At 38.2% G+C, this 19572-nt stretch overlaps 1 protein-coding gene across 2 annotated transcripts in view; it reads left to right on the plus strand.

Moving 5' to 3' along the window:
* Window positions 1–19572, plus strand: part of LOC113406986 (arf-GAP with GTPase, ANK repeat and PH domain-containing protein 1) — a 636559-nt gene that overhangs the window by 272368 nt on the left and 344619 nt on the right. For both annotated transcript variants that reach the window (XM_026653995.2, XM_026653996.2), the window contains 2 exons: window positions 6177–6318; window positions 11669–11803. In XM_026653995.2, the coding sequence (XP_026509780.1) occupies window positions 6177–6318; window positions 11669–11803 (277 nt within the window). The remainder of the gene's footprint in view (window positions 1–6176; window positions 6319–11668; window positions 11804–19572) is intronic.

Here is a 19572-nt window from a genome sequence, read left to right on the forward strand (position 1 = left end):
ACGTGAAAAGACATCTGTGTATTTTAAAATTACATATAATTAATCAATAGTGATGGTCTCTGGGGCAATAGTAAACGTTCTCTGGTGAAAACTGGTTCTTTTGTACTTACAAAAGGGGTTAAGTTGTAAATTTCACTCTGATACAATAGAGGAACGTAGAACATGTGGATTTATCTCCCATCAAATGCACAATTCAGGGCTACAAAGCTGCTTCACTGGCCAGGTAACTACACTGCATTACATTTTAATTAAAGGTTCATATTAAAGGAAATGATTGAAGTATGCAATGAAGTCCTTTCATAATGTTATCATAGCAGATGTACTCACACTGAAATGTGTTAGAAGTGTCTGCTTTTGAATCTTTGTCCTTCTCCCTCATTCTGCCTCATCTCTACTGCTTCTGCCTTATTTCTTCCTTGTAGTGTTGTGAGGCTCTCTAGCTCTCCAGGCCTCAATAGGGCACCATTGTAATCTTATGCATTTCCTATTTGGTTATTGTACGTTTATTTAACTTCTTTTGTCCTGTAGAAGGCTGTTCTACTGCACACAGAATTTTGATAACTCTGAAGAGGAGACAGATTGGTCATTTTTCTCTGGTTCCAATACTCTCGGCTGATACAAGTTGAAACCATTAAAAGTTTTTGTCAGCATGTGCTCATATGGGCATTAGTACATATGGTGAAACTCTGGCTACAGTCAGTGTGTCTGGGGCTACAAGGACAGATCACCCTCTACCTCCCCTTACCTGCTTATTAGCAGGGTTGCTAAATAGAATCTACTGGCCTCACTGCCCTCAGCTGTTCAATGATGGAGCAGCTTCAAAGAATAAGCAGCAGAAGCTGCTCTGCTGCCAAACAGCCCAATGGAGTGTTGCAAGCAGCATCAGCAGCTTCTGTTTCAATGCCCCACTATTGCCCATTAGCCATGGGAGGATTAAAGCATCCTGGAAGAAGTTCAGACAAAGGAGAAGAGAAGAGGTTAGGCAGAGGAATGAAGGAGACTCAGAGGAGAAGCCCTTAAGGGAAGTTACAAACAAAAGACAGGCTTACTTAATTCAACTTGGATCTTGTGAGGTAAACATGTGTGTGTTGAGGTTAGGGTGACCAGATGTCCCGATTTTATAGGGACAGTCCCGATTTTTGGGTCTTTTTCTTATATAGGCTCCTATTACCCCCCACCCCCATCCCGATTTTTCACATTTGCTGTCTGGTCACCCTAGTTGAGGTAAGAGAGAGAGCCAAACTACCTAACACTCAGTGTGAATAACTTGTCTGAGAAATGTGTTCACAACAGCCTATATGTGTGTGTGTGTGTGTGTGTGTGTGTATATATATATATATAATGTCCTAAATTCTGCATCTATAACCTCTGTGTGTGTAGTTGTATCAAGTGAACATACTACAAGAAAACAGTTTTTTGGTAGATTATTATTTAATAAGTTGATTATAATACACACTATATATACTATACATATAGTATGTTCACTTGATACAACTACACACACAGTGGTTATAGATGCAGAATTTAGGACATGGCACCCAAAGCAGTGTTTTCATTGTATCTAGTGCTGCTACAAAACTATTCTTTGGCAGATAAATACCAGATATTAGATTGAAATGATCAGAATTTGTGTCCAACAAAGCACTTCATAAAAGTCATAATACGTATCAGAATGTACATTTTTCTTCCTGTTTGCCAATCAGTATTTTGTAGAAACAAACTATATGTATGCATAAGTAATCTCTCCTCTTAAGTTATTTTAATTATAATTTGGTCATGTAACATTGTTACGGAAAAGATCTAAATTTTTGTGATTTTTTTTTTTCATATATCTAATTCACAAAATAAATAGAACTACTATTTCTGGACAAATTACCGTATATACTCAATCATAAGCCGGTTGGTTTATAAGACAACCCCACTCGTCCCCCCAAGATGGATAAGTAAAAATGGAAATTTTTTATGACCCATTCATAAGCCGACCCTATAATTCAGGGGTCAGCAAACTTTGACTCCTGGGCCATCAGGATAAGCCGCTGGTGGGATGAGATGGGTTGTTTACCTCGAGCGTCCGCAGGTAAATCTAAGTAAACAAAGTGTCCCGGCGTGCCAGCTGCTAACCCTGATGAGCCAGGACAGCAACTGCTGGGGAAATTTTTTGGGGGGGGGGGGGGGGAGAAGCCGGGGGTCAGGGAAGTAACCCCTGTGACCACCCCCCACATGACCCTAGCCTGGGAGTCCCACACTCTCCCCATCCCATCCCTTTCCACCTTATCTGGGGAGGGCCAGGGAAGGATGTCTCTGGCCTGGCTGGAGGCAGAGCAGAAGTGGAGAGGCTCTGGCCCTGGCCCTGCCTCTTCTCTGCTGGCTGTGCTGACTCTCCTTGCTTCCTCTGTTGGGGGGAGGGGCTGTGTCTCACCTCTCCCTCTCTATACCCATTCATAAGCCGACCCCCTTCTCTGGTGTTTCCATTTTTTACTAAAAAAATCCGGCTTATGAACGAGTATATACGGTAATATTGATAATTTCTGTAATGGAAGTGAAACACCTGAAGGAAAATATTGTTTGTAACCTTCACTGCTCCTTTATAATTCACAATGATGACATGATAAAGTTTTGGGTTTTAAAGGGTTTTTCTATTTTGTTTTTCTTAGGAATATTCTTTTTACTGGAGGAATAAAAGGGATGTGACATCACAATAGGCAGAAACCTGTGCTGCAGCCTTCCCAGTCCTTGGTTCAGTGGTTCTCAACCTGTGGCCCAATCAGCACAGAGCTGCAGCCCATGTGACATTCTCAGGGCCATAAGGATTAGTATTGGATGCAGCCCACATAACACATTGTGGGGTGCATATGGAGCCCACAATGGTAAATAAGTTGGGAATCACTGCCTCAGTTAAAGTGAATCTTAGAAGTCCCTTGACATTCTCTTCTTTCTTAAGTGCCAGCTACTGCTCGTTTCAGCTTATTGTGATGTCATCATTCGAGTCCTCTAGCAGAAAAGGGAACTTGGAGTTTGGGAATTGGTGTTCCAGATCCGATCAGTTGTCTAATACAAGAAGCTTCAGATTAAGGTGAAAAATCCTGAAGCTGGCAATTATGGAGTAAATTGCCTATAGAGAACTTTCTTTTCTAACCCCTCAATTTGGAGCTTGGCTTATGCCCTGAAAAATGAAGGTTTATATTCTCGACTAAACAAAAGTAGGAAAATTCATGATAAAGGTGTAGTAAAGGACAGTCACTGCTTTTTGCTTTGCATTTTTTCTGTGCCAAATTAATACATTAACAGTTTTAAAAATCTCATTTTTAAGGATGAAATCAGAGTGAAATATATACTACTGGTCAGTTGGTGGTAGTCTGCTTTTCATCCTCATCCTTTTTAAAGCATTCCAATTGTGAATAAATTGCCATTTCCATTGCTTGCCAGCCATGATTTTAGTTCTTCCTGGCCTACCACAAAACTGTTAAAGTCTCCTATGATAAAACACCACACAATAGTTATGAGGGATTTGGATGGCTCATAATAGTTGCTCTGGGATGCAGGTTCTAGATTACTAGTGCGATTTTTGGCCTCATTTGAACAAGTGTTCACCTTAATTAAAGAAATAAAAATGGATGCCTTTGGTGCCATCCAAGACACTGAATGCCCATGAAATTGAACTGTCCTCTCTGCCCAGAGAGCTGTTCTCTGCCACAGTGGGATTTGAAGCACACCGCTTGAATTTGCCATTACCCGCACTGTTTTTCAAAGACTTCAGTTTCCAGTGCTGTTAACATTGCATCTTCGTAACATTAAATTACTTAAGATGTTGTGTAAATTATTTCTCTCTCTCTTCATGCACGCACACACACGCACACGTGCACGCACACGCGCACCAAAAAAAAGTGACCCAAGGGAACTATTTTAAATAGTCTCCTTTGGTGTATCTCATAACCATTAATAGATGGATACGTTTCCAGCATCTGAAGAAGTGAGGTTTTTACCCACGAAAGCTTATGCCCAAATAAATCTGTTAGTCTTTAAGGTGCCACCAGACTCCTTGTTGTTTTTGTAGATACAGACTAACACGGCTACCCCCTGATACTTTCCATCATTGTACACTGGTTTCAAGAAATTTTAATACATTCTACAGAAACCATTAGTCTCATAGATTATTCTTTAAGAATGTCAGTGCTGCAAGCAAGAATTCTAGGCAGAATACAATTGATTCCATGGTATGAGATTAATTATACATTAAAATCCACCAGCTAGACTTCCTCCACAGTTTTTTGTACCTCTCTCATGCTTTTCATTAGGCTTCCAGTTCTGACAACAGTTCAGCTCACACACATTGACAGCGTTGAACATTTCCTGCCACATATTGTATACTAGCACAATACAGCATTGGCAATACATTGTAGGGGATTGGTTTATTAAGTATCTGTCTTGAGAATGGCAAAGATTTGTTTTTGCAGTTCTTACACCTTGATCCTAAGTGAAAAGACATCCTTGTGTGTTGAAGTGTTCAAATGGTACATAATCATTTAATTTGTGTAAACTCTTTTCATAGAAATAATGAAACACGCACTCCAAAAAATAACCTGTGGATTCCTATTTTCTTTCTGTGCGTTGAGCCTTGAGGGTTTTCAACCTTTTTTGCACAACCGTGAAAGTTAGGAACTTTTAAATGTAAACAGGGATAATCACGTAATCGTAGGAATAGCTGCTTTTAAAAAATGGGAAGCATTACAAACTTAAAATAGCAAGAGTTAGCAATACTGAACTAACATTGGGCATAAACCCAGGAGAACAATAATGCATAACACACGGATGTAAACATAAAATATGCTAATTATGGAGAGCATAGAGACAGTGTAGTCCAGTGGATAGCGCATTGGACTGGAGATTAGGAAACTTGTGTACTATTCCCGCTCAGACACAGGGCTGCTTGATGACATTGGGTGAATCACCTCACCTCTGTGCCCCCATTTCCCCATCTGTAAAATGGTGATAGTGATATTGACCTGCTTTGTAAAGCACTTTGAGATCTACTGATGAAAAGTGCTAGATAAGAAGTAGGTCATTTTGTTATTTTTTTGCCTTATCTGCTCTTTGCATAGCATTTTTTGCTATGTATATGTACAGTGGAGGCCCTGGCCTTGATTGGTTCTGTATGTATGATAGTAATATGACTAATAATTATGGAAAGATAATGTGTCTTATTTAAGGTTGCAGTTGGTTAGCTTTGTATTATTGATGGAAATTTGTCTTGGAATTGACACATTTATAAACACATGCTATTTATTAGCTTAAGAATCCTCTGGCAATCTATAACCAAGATGAATTTGCTGCCCCGTTAGTTTCTTTTAATATTTCTAACAAGTACTTGTGATCTGAAATTTCCCCTACAGATATGGTTGTTTTAAGCCTTACCTGGGCACAGAAGTGCCTCTCCTTCAGTAGGAGACACCAGGGAAAACCAGTTCACTTTCTCACTACAAAACCTAAGGCATAATCATTTTACTTAAACTTCTATAATTATGGCATTTGCAAATTCAGATATCTTAAAATTTGAGTTTTAGAATATAAAAGAAATGCAAGCAATATTTGAGATTTTGCTCAGATCTGAAATTTAGTGGGTAAACTTGTAACCCCTTGAATGTAATGTTGTGCTTTTAATGTCAGTGCTGATGTTAGTTAAGAAATCTCTCTCTCTCTCTGTATATATATAAAAATATTTATTTTGATTTCATTTATATATGAACGGAAAGTAACATGATAGGTTTTTGCACTAACCTTTCATTTCTAGATACCGGTTTTCAAATATTCCTATCATTCACAAGTGCAAAGGCAAACTCATTTCATTCCCAATTTTTCTATGTAACATGAACCGGTTACTACTTAGAATATACCCAGAATTAATAGCATACATTTTGTCTCCCAGATTCTGTCTGATTCAAGCCAATCTTATAATGCGTGTATTAATCCCTCACCTTCATATGCACCAAACTCCCTGTAAAATTAAAAAGCAAGTTCACAGTTAATAATGTTAATGGTTAGATTTCCCAAATGCAGCATTCTTTCTCCCCTCCCTTCAACACAGGATAATCCCATTAATTTTATTGACTACTGCTCACTGCTTTCCCACTGAATATCTCTCTCTCCTGCCCCCTCCCCCTTTTTTTCCCCCTCTGTAGTTTGCCATGTGGGTCGATGCTGTTATATTTGTCTTCAGCTTGGAAGACGAAATAAGCTTCCAGACAGTTTACCACTACTACAGTCGTATGGCTAACTATCGTAACACTAATGAAATCCCAATGGTACTAGTGGGAACCCAGGGTAAGTGCAGTCTTGATTATAACATCTCTAAGATGATACTGGTATTCTAGTTGCTGTCTTCATCTTCAGTTATCTTTGGCTGATTACCTGTCTGAAAGTGTCTTTAGGGTGACAATTTTGTTCTGGAACTTCTTTTTAAAGACAAACATACTTAACTTGATTGATTTCCTTTCATACCAACCTTTTTGGGGGCATAACTGATATTTCCAGGCACTTGGTTGATAAAATGCAGTACATTCTAGATGTTAACAGAAAATGGCTGTTCTGAACTTCTGGGATAGTTTACAGTGTTCCTAACTCTGACCAGTCAGTTTTCATGATCTGAGTTGAGTACATGCATAAGTATTTGCAGGATCATGACCTAAATTAGGATGGGACTCAAATTGCTTAAAGATCCAGAATAGACCAGTCCTTTATTGCCCTTAAATCACAAAAAAAACCCAAGAGGAAATAAGACTTAGCAATCATTCCGCTATAAATATTTATAAAAAATGAAGGTTCCCATATACAGGCCAAACCTCAATCCTCGTTATTTTAGATTTGCTGCACAGTCACTTGCGTTTTGTGTCACTTAAAAAGAAACCCCACAATTCTACTTCACCCCATTTAGGAAAAAACTATCCTGCAGCAACAGTGCTAGAACAGCAATAGCCTTAGGCTATCACAGGACAGGCAAGCCCTGAAGGTGGGCGCAATTTCAGATCCTCTCATGAAAGTTAGGTACTTATTCCCCCTCTCCCCTCTCCTCAGCATTTTCAGCTGTGGTTTCAGACTCCCCTTCCCCTCTAGCCTGCAGCAATGTGAGAAGTTGGGGATGGTTTAATGCTGCTCTAGGGCTTCATTGCTTCCTCATGTTGTCTTTTTGCCAGTTAAGACAATGCCTGGGGACAGGGTGTGGCTTGACAGCCCAATGCCAGATTGCAAACTCTGAAACCAAAGCTGCTCATTGTGAAGCCTGGGAAGTAGGGGGAACATGGAGGGGAAAGAATAGTAACAAGGCAATAAGGCGGAAGCAGGTGACAGATAAAAGGGGGAAGTAGATGGGGGGGGGGGGAAATCCTAGGGTGAACAGAATAAGCTTCAGTCAAAAAGGGAAGTGAATTGCTTAAAGGGACACTGTCAACTTAAACATTTCACAATGTTTAACACCTAAGATTACTGTAAGAGAAAGGTTAGAGGGGAAAGATATTTGTTCAGGATTTCTTTGCTTTGTGTGCCATTTTCAGTGTTTTCCCTTACAGTGAGGTGGTCAGTGCTGGAAGTTTTGTATAGGTCTTTCCCAGAGCGCCACAGAGAAGGAGGGGAGAATTTTAATGATAGGGGTGGGAGGTAGAGAGGCAGGAGCCAAGGATAATACAGGGCATCACTCTTAGCTCCACGTCAAGGTGACAGTGTCCTTTTTAATGTTATGGTGTCGATTATATCTGACTGGTTTCTGCTACCGATCCACTAATCATAGCTATTAGACTGGTAGCTGTGAAATGATCTCTGAAGTGAAATCTCCCTAACATGCTAGTGTCTGCCCCGCTGCTGCTCCTGCAACCAAAGGTGAATCATCTCCCCATTGTGAATATGGAGGTGGAAAATAGAGGGAGATATTTTCTCCCCCATCTCCAGGTGAAATTGAGGTCCAGATTTTGACATCAAAATATCATTTTAAGTGATGCTGCTAATTTTAGAAGCATTTATTGTCCACGTGCCTTCAGCACCCTCTGCTGGTTTTACAAAGAAAAATCCTTAGACTTGCTTCCAAGCAGACATGTTTGTTTTTACCTTTTATGTCAGGTAATAGATAGCAGTATAAAAACCAATATGCTTCAGTTGGTACCTTACAGAACATGTAAGATTTAAAATGTTTGAAACATTAACCGAAGTAATATACTTCAGACAGGAATGCCAAGTGTATTTACAGTAATGGCAATTTATATTCAAGTTCAGATGAGATTTTATCTCATGGAAACCTCATTGGTTTCTACTAAATAAATTGTAGCTGAATCTTAGGTACATTTTCTGATCACTTTTGTGATGCTGCAGTTTTTGCATTGTTACTATAAGCTGCCATGGGAAACAGGAAAATTTTATCGTTGTGTGTGTTGGTCTGAATTGTAATGGGTTTTAGTGCTATACATTTCAAAGTATTTTACAATATTAACTAGTCCTTATAATGCCCTGACAAGTGGGTAAGTTAATGCTAAAAACCCTATTAAAGTAAATTGCGGTTTCAAACAATACATACATTATGATTAGGTCTCCTTGCTCTGTCAATTGTTCCATGAATAAACACTTTAAAAAACCCTTTACATTATTCCTTTCAATTTTCTGCACTCACTAAATCACCTCTTCGAATCTTCTCATTACCTGTGTGGGATAACTACATCTTCCCACTGTGAAATGAATGAGGATCATCATGAAGGTGGTAGCTTAGTATACAGAATTCACAAATGTATATATAAAAATATAGGTTTTATATATATGTATTCCTAAATAGCAGCTGATTATATCCAAAATGTGCTGGATTCTTTTTTCATATGAGATATAAAGGTAATATAGACCTTCATTTAGCAAAACGCTTAAATATGTACTTAACTTTTAAGAATGTGAATAGTCAATGAAATTAATGGGACTTAAGCATGTGCGCTTTCCTGAATTGGGGCCATATAGCTCGTGAGGAAGAGATGTGTAATTTCACACAGTATCAGTTTGTAAGCGGTACAGGTGAGAACTGCAATGTAAAACACTCTGCTGTAGTGGAGTTTTTATCAGGACTAAACTAACCACTTTCCTAGTCAGTTGGCATTTCTCAGAGTTCTGAGAGCTGAACAAGGTGACAATGTGAGTACAATCATATCGCTTCAAAATATTGGGAAATCCTGACACATAGGTGATGGTTTATTATGAGGATCATACTATAGCAGCAGTTTGGTTTCTGATCCTGGAAGCTGAAGGATGAACATCAGTAATAGCTTGTATAATATGATTGCTATGAACAGTCAAGAGTTAATCCTCTCAATGACTCTCTAATTATGTTAATTGTTTATATTCAAGCATGTTGATAAAATCTATTGCTTGATTGGTGCTGTGGGAGCATCAATGGATATCTACAATCAGCTGCTATTTAGGAATACCACTATCCTGTTTTAAGTCACTGTCATGTGTTGGGTCCTAAGGTGTGAAATTAATTTCTCCATGACATCTGTTTCTTTACTCCAAAGATTTTAGTGTGATTACTCTTGAATTCTTAGATGTTTCCTCAGATACCATCAACTACTTCAGTTTACATTTCCAGAGGGAAATGTTATCAGTTATGTATGTACTATGTTACAATAGGACATTGATTGCAACCCACTATATTGAAGGTAGCATAACAGTTGCTGTTACATTCCCCTGTTTTCAGTTGCTCATTACTAACTGACATTTTGATCTTTGTGGATGAAATTTTCCAGAAATGATCTCTGCCCATAGGTGAGTGGTTTTTGAAAGTTAGAGCAAAAATGGTTCAGTCTTTTTGAACACAAAGAGAAGGAAACCGGTAATCTTCTTCCTATAATAAAATAATTCTTGCAACCTATTCAGATCAGCCCTACAGCTAAAATGCCTGATAATTTAGTATTGAGATTTGCATGGAGAATAGTCCTCACTGAGGAGTATTGCATGCCTTATTGCATCAGAAAATGGGTTTGATTTCTCTGGCCTTTAAAATGGCATTTTGAGCATGTACAGAACGTGTGTTTGCTAAGCTCATTAACGGTATAATCCAAATCCATTGACTTGAATGGGCTTTGAATCAGGCCCTAAGTGTAAATCTAAGGAAAGATGGGCAATGCATGTATGCATAGCCACTTTAATTTTGCAGTAAACTGGGCTATTTACCTATGCCCAGACCTGTGCAAAGGCTTCTGAGGACTATTTCAAGTTGCAGTGGTTGTAAGAAGGGCTGCTGTATATTGGATGTGTAGTGGTCAAGAAAAGGGAACTGGCCGACTTGTGAAGTGTGCAAGTGAGGTCTCCTAACTGCCGCCTATATCTAGGCAGGATGGCTGGAGATATATACTCAGGTAAGCGAAATGTAAACTAAACTTAATGCATAGTTTGTGGGATGTGTAGGGACTGAACCAAGGTTTTGCAGAATCTGTAAGGAGGGAAGAACTCCTGTGACCCTTGTAATGTCTGCAAGGACTGTGGTGAGAGAGTTGAATTGTGGAATTTACACTATACATTTTGGAACCCGGTAGAGTTCTGTTGCCCTTGGTCCTTAGCCAAGTCTTAACTTTTATTTTTTCCATATTTTTATTTCTTAAAAATTAACAGACAACACTATCCAACAATACTACATGAAGAGGCCATTAATATTGGTGGTTAAACACTCAAATGAAGAAGTTTGCTTATGTGTTATGGTAGTATCATCACTTCCGCGTCTCTACATCCTACTACTCTGTATATCAGACATCCATGAAAGTCATTTTTACATCATACTTAGCATATTAGTCAATGTGCTGGTGTTAATAAGGGATCTAAAAGTAATTTGCTTCCTTAAAGGATTACAGCAGTATTGATTGTATTTTGTTAATATATCTTACTCTAAGTATATTATTACTATTTAATACAGCTAAATATATTCCACCTGGTAGCCTTATATGCATTTTAAGGTAACTTAGGGGGAAAAGTTACAATTTATTTTCCAGTTAGAATTGTATCAGTGACTTGAAGATCAGGAGTATAGAACTATGAACTTTGAAAACAAATTTTTCACTAATTACAGAGTTAAACGGTATTTTAAAGTATAGCCAGTTCTCTGGTGAAGTAATACTTAACTTTATTAAGACAGCTTGTTAGGTCACAATTAAAAGTACAATATAGTAGAAATCATTGAAAAAAAGAAATACTGATAATAGGACTCTGTTTTTCCTGTGTTTCCTGAGAAGAGTCCAAGATGCACCTCTGAACAATACTTTTATTGTGGAATATTACTAGAGGAAACATTGTCCCTTTAAATGTATTGTATATGGGTGCAGAGGAAAATTTATGATATTTACATGTCTTAGAAGGTAGAGAATTTATATAAAAAGCAGTTTGTGTTGGATGTGTATTATATGCAAAAAGGGAAAGTTACGGTTATGCAATCTTAAATTGACAGTACCTGGCTTTTTTGCTGATCTGTGCAACCTTTAGTCTCTTTATGAAGTTTTTTGTATGAATTTGTTTTTAGGATTACATTTAAGCACCTTGTAGGCTCTGTAGGCATAGGATGTTTTGTAAATATAAACTGCTGCTGTTGAATACAGGATTTGTTATCGCGATAAAACTGCTAATGCTGTTGCTTTTTTTCCCTCTCTGCATGCTGTTACTATAGATGCTATAAGCTCTAATAATCCACGTGTTATTGATGATGCCAGAGCAAGAAAGCTGTCGAACGATTTGAAGAGATGCACTTACTATGAAACCTGTGCTACTTACGGGCTGAATGTGGAAAGGGTCTTTCAAGATGGTAAAGATGGATTTTTTTTTCTACTCAGTATCTCACAGCATACTGTAACCAAAGTGTTCTCCAGATTAATGACCACTGCCTGCTATATAGTTCAGAAGATTTAATCCTGGTTGAGATTTTTTATTTTGGTAACACCTAGAGTCCCATTGGGAATTGCTCAGAACTGTGCATACACATACAGCCTTCTGTACTCCAGTTATCTTCAGCTGCTGGGTTCAGTCCCTTCCTGGTTGGAAAGAAACAATACATTAGAACCATAATATCATGAGTACATTTGTTATTTATGCAGATTATATTTATATCTACTTAAGAAATGTCTTCATGCAGGTATACGATATAACAGACACGGAAGTTGTGTGACTGTGGGTAATCTTTTATGTAATTACCCCCACTTAATAGACATGTATAATAAAGATATAACTAAACACATTTTAAAAAATTAAGAGAGTAGAATATGAAATCTGATGAGATAAAATGCATAAGATCAGTATTAAAATTCTCTCATGGCATCCACATAACTGTTATCAATTGGCAATTTCACCTAGCCATCAGAGTAGAATTGAGTCCTAGGGAGGGATTTAAAAGACAGGGAGTAGTGACTTTATGGACTAGTGTGAGAAGATGTTCCAACTAATTAATACAGCATGGAAGAAAAACATTAAATATGTAACTTGACTCACAGTTGTTTACTTGGACAGTTACTCCTGGAAAAAGCTCCATTGTGTACCTGAGGGGAAAACACAATGGCTAAATAAACAAAATAAAACAAAAAATGGAAAAGAAATACGCAGTTCCTAAATGTCTTCTGTGTATGAAACAAGTCTCTGTGCTCCCTCTAGTGGTAATTCCACATACTGTGTATATTTGAGGCATCTTCTATCTTCCACTGTACTAATCAATACGTTACTTTATCCCCAACTGTAAACTGGCCACTACAGAAATTATTCTAATTTTAAAAGAAAAAAATTTAATTAGTTAAAACTGTTTCCTGAAGTTCCTGATCTCTGCCATGTGCTAGTCTCTGGGTTTTCTCTTGTAAGAACCATAGTTTACATGAGATGCCATCTCATCAATAAGTGTCTATGGTTATGTCTACACTACATACCACTTTTGCTGGCATGTAGTATATGTGTAGCTACATGCTGCAGTGAAAAGCAGGCCGAGTCCACGCTACAGTGTGTCGCTATGTGTGTCAGGGAAAGACTCTGGCAGCTGCCCCTCCCCTGCCAGAGCCTTTCCCTATTGCAGGAATGTTTCCCTGTGGTGAGTCAGGGCTCCAGCCATGGGGAGCTGCCCGAGCCTTTCTCCATTGCCTCCCCAGTGCCAGAGCCTTCCTCTGTGGTGGAGAAAGGCTCCATCAGTGGGGAGGTAGCAGCACACTACACTGCTAAAAATAACGGTGTAGATAGGAAGGCACTGCTTGAGCTAGTACATACATACCCACACCTTTCATGTGTCTTCACTTGCCTGAGCCATTCCTCACTGGCTACACTGCTGTTTATACCTCTGCTAGGGTGGCTACGCAGGTATGGACACTACATACCACCAAAAATGGCGTATGGTGTAAACTAGCGTAAGTGGTGTACGTGCAAAAGAAGTGAGGAAAAATAGACCAAATGGACTTTCTGTAAGTGGAAGTACTGAAGTGAATTGCTCTTGGTTTAAATTCCAAATGGAGAGGTTATTTTTATTCTTAATAGTTCAGCTAATACAATTTGTTTACCCACGTTGTTCTTAGAGTATTGAGGAGAAATCCATTGTGTTCCCTTCATATTCCCTGTATCAAAGATTAATTTCTAAGATTTTGTGTGCAAAAAATAAAAGTTTAATGTCCTTGTTTGCGATTAGCTGCAGTTTATTTTTCGTTACATATACCCTAAAAACTTGTGGGATTCCATCCCCTCTCATTTCTCAGGGAACTCTTGGGAGATGGAACTTGTAGAATTATACAGTGATACAACTCCTCCACTTGTGCATATTTGTACTGGATGAGCTGGTTATTACATACTGTGGCCTTCTCCTATAATGTTAGTGATGCTATGTAGTGAATACAAGGAGTAAATATACTGTGGGAAAACATTGTTAGAATATGTGAAGTGGTGGTGAATTTTAAATGTTCAGTATGCTGAGTGGCATAGAATTGCCTATACATAAAAAAGTGAAGTGTTTTTCAGACTAGGACAGCAGCCTGTATTCTCATTGAAGTCAGTGAGAGTTGTGCCATTGACTTCAATAAAAGAAGAGGTAACTTTTGGCCAAAAAGAAAAATTTATGGCAGGTAATACAAATCCTGATCAATGGCCAATTGATTAACTGATTTCAGACATCTTCGGGGAAATACTTACCAAGATTAAATATGATTCACCTGTGATTTACAGCTGTGGGAAACACCAGATTCAATTTAGTCTTTATGAAATGATGCAGTGATTCTGTAGAAACAAAATTATAGTTCCTTGAAAGTGAAGAGGGCTTATGATACCATATGTCAGTGTTTTGCCTTACGTAACGATGATTACGGGGGGGGGGGGGGGAAGGGAGGGGAATAGTCTTCTTAAGATGTAGGGTTTTATCCTTATAGGAATATGCCTGAGTAATTCCCATTAGTGCTCTGAGAAAATCAATGTGTGTAATGAGGAAAATCTTATGCAATTATTTTGTGTCTTTGTCACCGTCTTACTTTTTGGCTGAAGAACAAAAAACGTTTTGTGAAGCCATATTTAATAGGTAAGGAAAATCAACCATTTTTGAAAGGTCTTGTATTTAAAATATGTTGTGTTCTATTTTAATTTCTGTACTGGATGGCAGGTGGTGTTAGGGGCTATTTAATTTTGTATGTATACTTCTGACCTAATTTACTGAGGGTGCCCACAATGTGTCACTACTAATGCACTAAAACATCTAAAAGGTTGCCCATTGTAAGAGATTTTCGGTGGAGAGAAGGAAAACTTTAGCTTCTTGTAGCTGTTTTGAACATGCTGTGTTAATGTTTTATTAGCTTTTATATAGCACTTTGTATGGTCGAAACTCTGTACAGACTTTCAGTTGTTATCCCTTCTCTCCTGTGCTTCCCACTGGTGATATTGAAATAGGTGGCGGTAAAAATGATTATCCTCATTTTATGTATGAAGAGTCTGAGGCCCCAATCCTGCAAGTTACCTAAACACTCACCTAACTTTAAGCATTCCATTGACTTGAGTACAACTGTTCACATGCTTAAAATTAAGCATGTGCTGAGCTACTTTACCATGTCAGATCTTGAAGTGACTTGTCCAAGGCAGCATGGCAAATAAGTGACATAACCAGGATTAGAACCAAGGAGCTCCTGGACTCCCACCCTCCATCATTCCTCACCCAGGCTACTTTCAATATTAGGAGGAGGAGGAGTGGGGGAGGGGTGGGAGTGGGGGAGGGGTAGTGGTGGTAGTAGTAATCGGGGAGGGGTGGTGCTGGTGATAGTTACTGTTTGTTCAAGCACTTTACAAAACAGGAATACATTATCCCACGCCTGAAGTCTAATTTTAGGGACCTCCTATGATGAGCATGTATAGGAAAAAAAACAAAACAAGGAGAGAATGGGATGAGTGAAGGCGTATTGTAGCAATAAGATTAAGCTCTGATCCAGTGTAGGCATGCAAACATTTTCATGGCCCAGTTACAATTTTAAAATTCTATTTAATTAAAAGTTTTTGACTTGATGCTTGAAGCCTTTGTAGAATGTCAATTTTTAAGAAAGATTTGATGGTTGTACCTACCATAACTGTGTACCTGATGAGTGATAACCTAATGAGTGTGGTAATTCCTAATAAAATTTGGTGGTAGAACAATTTCTCTGTATCTATGGAACAAACGGGCTTTAAAACATGACCTTTTTTGCAAAATCTTCACCAATTAAGCAGTCTTCAGAAAGTACTGTACACAGTATGATTCAGGCATGCAGCAAGTTACCAGAATGTATGTAAGGAAACTGGTTAATGGAGCCATTAATAAGACAAGTTTATGGGTACCAAAATTAATTGTGAAACACACCAGTTCAATAAATATCTCCTCTTGGATTTTACATATACAGTAACTCCTCACTTAAAGTTGTAGTTATGTTCCTGAAAAATGCGACTTTAAGCGAAACGATGTTAAGCGAATCCAATTTCCCCATAAGAATTAATGTAAATGAGGGGGCTTGTGTTCCAGGGAAATTTTTTTCACCAGACAAGAGACTAATTATATATATATCAATATATACACACACAGTATAAGTTTTAAACAAACAATTTAATATTGGTACACAGTGATGATTGTGAAGCTTGGTTGAGGTGGAGGAGTCAGAGGGTGGGATATTTCCCTTACTGCTAAATGATGAACTAGCAATTGGCTGAGCCCTCCAGGGTTAACTCTCTCTCTACACAAGGCAGCAGGAATGGAGGGAGATATGCGCATTTCCCTTAAGTACACTGCCTTGTTAATTAGATCAGCTTGCTGAGAGGCAGCTGCTGCAAGCTCCCTCTGTCCTGAGTCCTGGTCTGTCCCCCCTGCTCTATGGAAGATGGGGTAAGCGGGGTGCAGGAGCAGGGGGGAGGGGGACACCCTGACATTAGCCCCCCCTTTTTCTCCCCTCCCCCCCGCACAGCAAGCAGGAGCCTCGGGGAGCAGCTCCAAGGCAGAGGGCAGGAGCACCACATGGCAGTGGGGGGACGGACAGCTGAATTGCAGGCAGCTGCTGCACAGGGAACTTAAGGGAGTGGAGAGCTGATAGTGGGGCTGCCGGTCCACCCTGGTTCCAAGCCCCCACCAGCTAGCTGCAACGGGCTGCTCTTCCTGCAAGCAGTGGACAAAGCAGGCGACTGCCAAACGACGACGTTAGAAGGGAGCATTGCACAACTTTAAACGAGCATGTTCCCTAACTGATCAGCAACATAACAACGAAACAACATTAACCAGGACGACTTTAAGTGAGGAGCTACTGTAGATTTTTATCACTTTGTGTTAAGCTGATGGGGGTAGGTAACACTCTCCATTAGATATCTCATAAGCCTTCACAACTGTTTGTTGTTTGTATTAATATGTGTTTATGATCATCACTATATATTATACAGATGAATATGTGCTGTCTAGTCACCTTTTTTCTTATTCTCCTACTTCTTCCTTGTCTTTATTGCTGTCCTGTCATTCTGCTTTAGATTTTCCAGTAATGGCGCATGGTAGTAAGCATTGTATAAAGAATAGAATTATAGAATTGGTAGTAAATAAAAATTTTTAGCATTAGGTTTGGAGCTCCCATGTGAAAATTCGAGTCATATTTAAAAAATGACCTGTAAATTTGCACCCACAAATACTTGTGGGTATAGGTGATGGAATATAGTCATCTACCAGGTTACTTCCACTATCAGGAAATTAGGCTACATAAATTCAAGTTCAGAATTTCTAAATTCCTACCCAATAGCAACCCTAGGTTTATTTCATCTTTTCCAGTTGGAATTTAATTTTATTATTTGTCCACCTTTTAAAAATATCTTTGTTCTCCTGTGTATTTTCTGCCTTGACAGACGTTGGTAAATCCTCCTAATTAAATTTCATCTGCAAACTTCAGTAAAGCGCTGTTTGCTCCTTCATTCAGATACTGTTAAGTAAGACTGGACGGAAAATTGATTTTTGCATTAACCGCCTGCATACTCCCACACAGCCTGATCGGCTGCTGTTGACCCATAAACATTGATGATCTTTTTGCCACTTTTCAGTCTACTTCATTGTTTCGGTCAATAAGCAAATTGAATTTTTTTAAGTAAAATTTTGTGAAATGGTATCTCATGCTTTATGAAAATCCAAATATATTGCAACTAGCATGTTCTATTAACGTAATGGAAATTTTGCTCTTGACTTAAATCACATTTGTCTCGGAAAATCTATTCTTTATAAGTTTGTTGCTTTGTTAATATATCAATGGTATTTTCTAGGATTAGGTAGTTGTTAATGATTCTTCTCAAAATTATTTTTCTTTGAAATTTGAATTGTAGAAATTTGAATGGTCAGGACAGCTTAATTTTATCTTTTTTGGAAATCTGTTCTGTTTGCTTTAGTCTTACTGTTCAGTATCCTCATGGTGACTGGTGATTTTTCAAAAGTGATTATTTGTGGTATAATAAATGCATCTAATTCTCTCAGTTCCTTAAGATCCATAAATCTGGTCTGTCTGATGTGTTTATGTTCAGACTTTCTCTTATGTGATTTTCATTGGAAGTTATTTTTGCTTGGTCATCTTCTCTTACTAATTGTTCAAACTTCATTAAATTGAAATTGAGGGTTTTTTTTTAACATGATGAATAAAAGCCTGGTTTTGCTGCTCTTCTGCATTGTCTTCTATGGGATTACTGTGAGATAGGGCACTATTCAGTGTGAGTAAGGATGGCAGAATCAGGCCATAAATTACTGCTCTAAATAAAAGAAAATGGGTTTTATCTTTGTGTGGTATTCTGTAACAAACTTGTACAGGTCATAGGCTGTTTATATATATTTTGGTAGTAGGAAAAATTGTGTGAAGGTTTTTTTATAAAAGTACAATAGGTCTTTTAAAAGATCTCCTCATTAAGATGTAGTTCTCTTTTGCCACACATCAAAATAGTTTTATCAGTGAAACTGAAAATGATTATTTTAATATTTCTTGGCAGCACAGTATTGTACTGTCTGTGTTCTGCCCCAGGATGTCTCTCTAATTACTTTAGCCTTCTTGAATTAGCTTGATGTACCATTAATACTTAAGAATTGCTTTTATTTTTGCTCATGATGTATTCATAATTGCATGTCTTTTTGTTTTCTTTCCTTCAGATGTTCTGTTTTTTGACCCATTTAACCCCATGCTATGTACCTATCTCAATGTACACCAACAGAGAAGAATGTCAAAATGTTATCTGCCTGTGTAGTTTGCTTGCATCAGGTGCAAACTGATTTAAAGTTGTTAATGTGAGCCTATAATTTGAGTTTAATGGACAGCCTGATACTGTAATTTAGCAATCAATTTATTTTTCTTTTGCACTTAACAGTTGTGGAAGTTGAAGACAGTTGCATATTTTTATAAGCACAGTTTAAACATGAACATCATGCAGGGTTACTATTCCTCACTAATACATTGTTGTTAATATAAATTAAAGTTATACAGAACACAGATATGTTTACAGGTTTTTTCACATTTCTAAATTTCTGGGGTATTTCTCTTTTAAATCAATTGCTTTAAGAATATGAGCTACTCACTTTGGTAGTGGTAATGAACAATTTTTCAGTAGAGATCCAGCATTGCTGAAACTTCAGTGTTGCTTACTGTCTCATTGTTAAGGTGCCGCTAGACAAATTAGAGCAGGCCCTGGAAATAAGTCATCACTTGAATGAAATCTTTCAATGTGATTTAATTATCCCAATTACTGTGGGTAGTGTGGCTGCAATCATGTCTAATGAAAGGTGAATTCCTAGCTTCTGAAATAGTTCAGAACATGTGCCAAAGGAGGAAAAAGGTACAAGGCTCAGAAAATAGCTTGTTTAGCTAGGGATCTAGTATGATAACTGGTGGCTGTGTGCAAGATCTAGCCTCTTAAATCAGTTCTGCTGCTGCTGACTTTTGCATTTTTCCTTTTCTAATTGTCCACATATTAGCTGTCGCCACTAACAGTCACTACCAAAGGCTTAATGTAGTGATGAGGTTGTAGACTTGATTGCACTGTGTTCTGAGTTATTTGAACCAGGTATAAAAACCTCAAAGTTGGATGAGGAGAAAATTGACCGCAGTTTAT

This window comes from Terrapene carolina, unplaced genomic scaffold (assembly GCF_002925995.2).
Source record: "Terrapene carolina triunguis isolate 2854851 unplaced genomic scaffold, T_m_triunguis-2.0 Scaffold175, whole genome shotgun sequence".
In the NCBI taxonomy this organism is placed as follows: domain Eukaryota; kingdom Metazoa; phylum Chordata; order Testudines; family Emydidae; genus Terrapene; species Terrapene triunguis.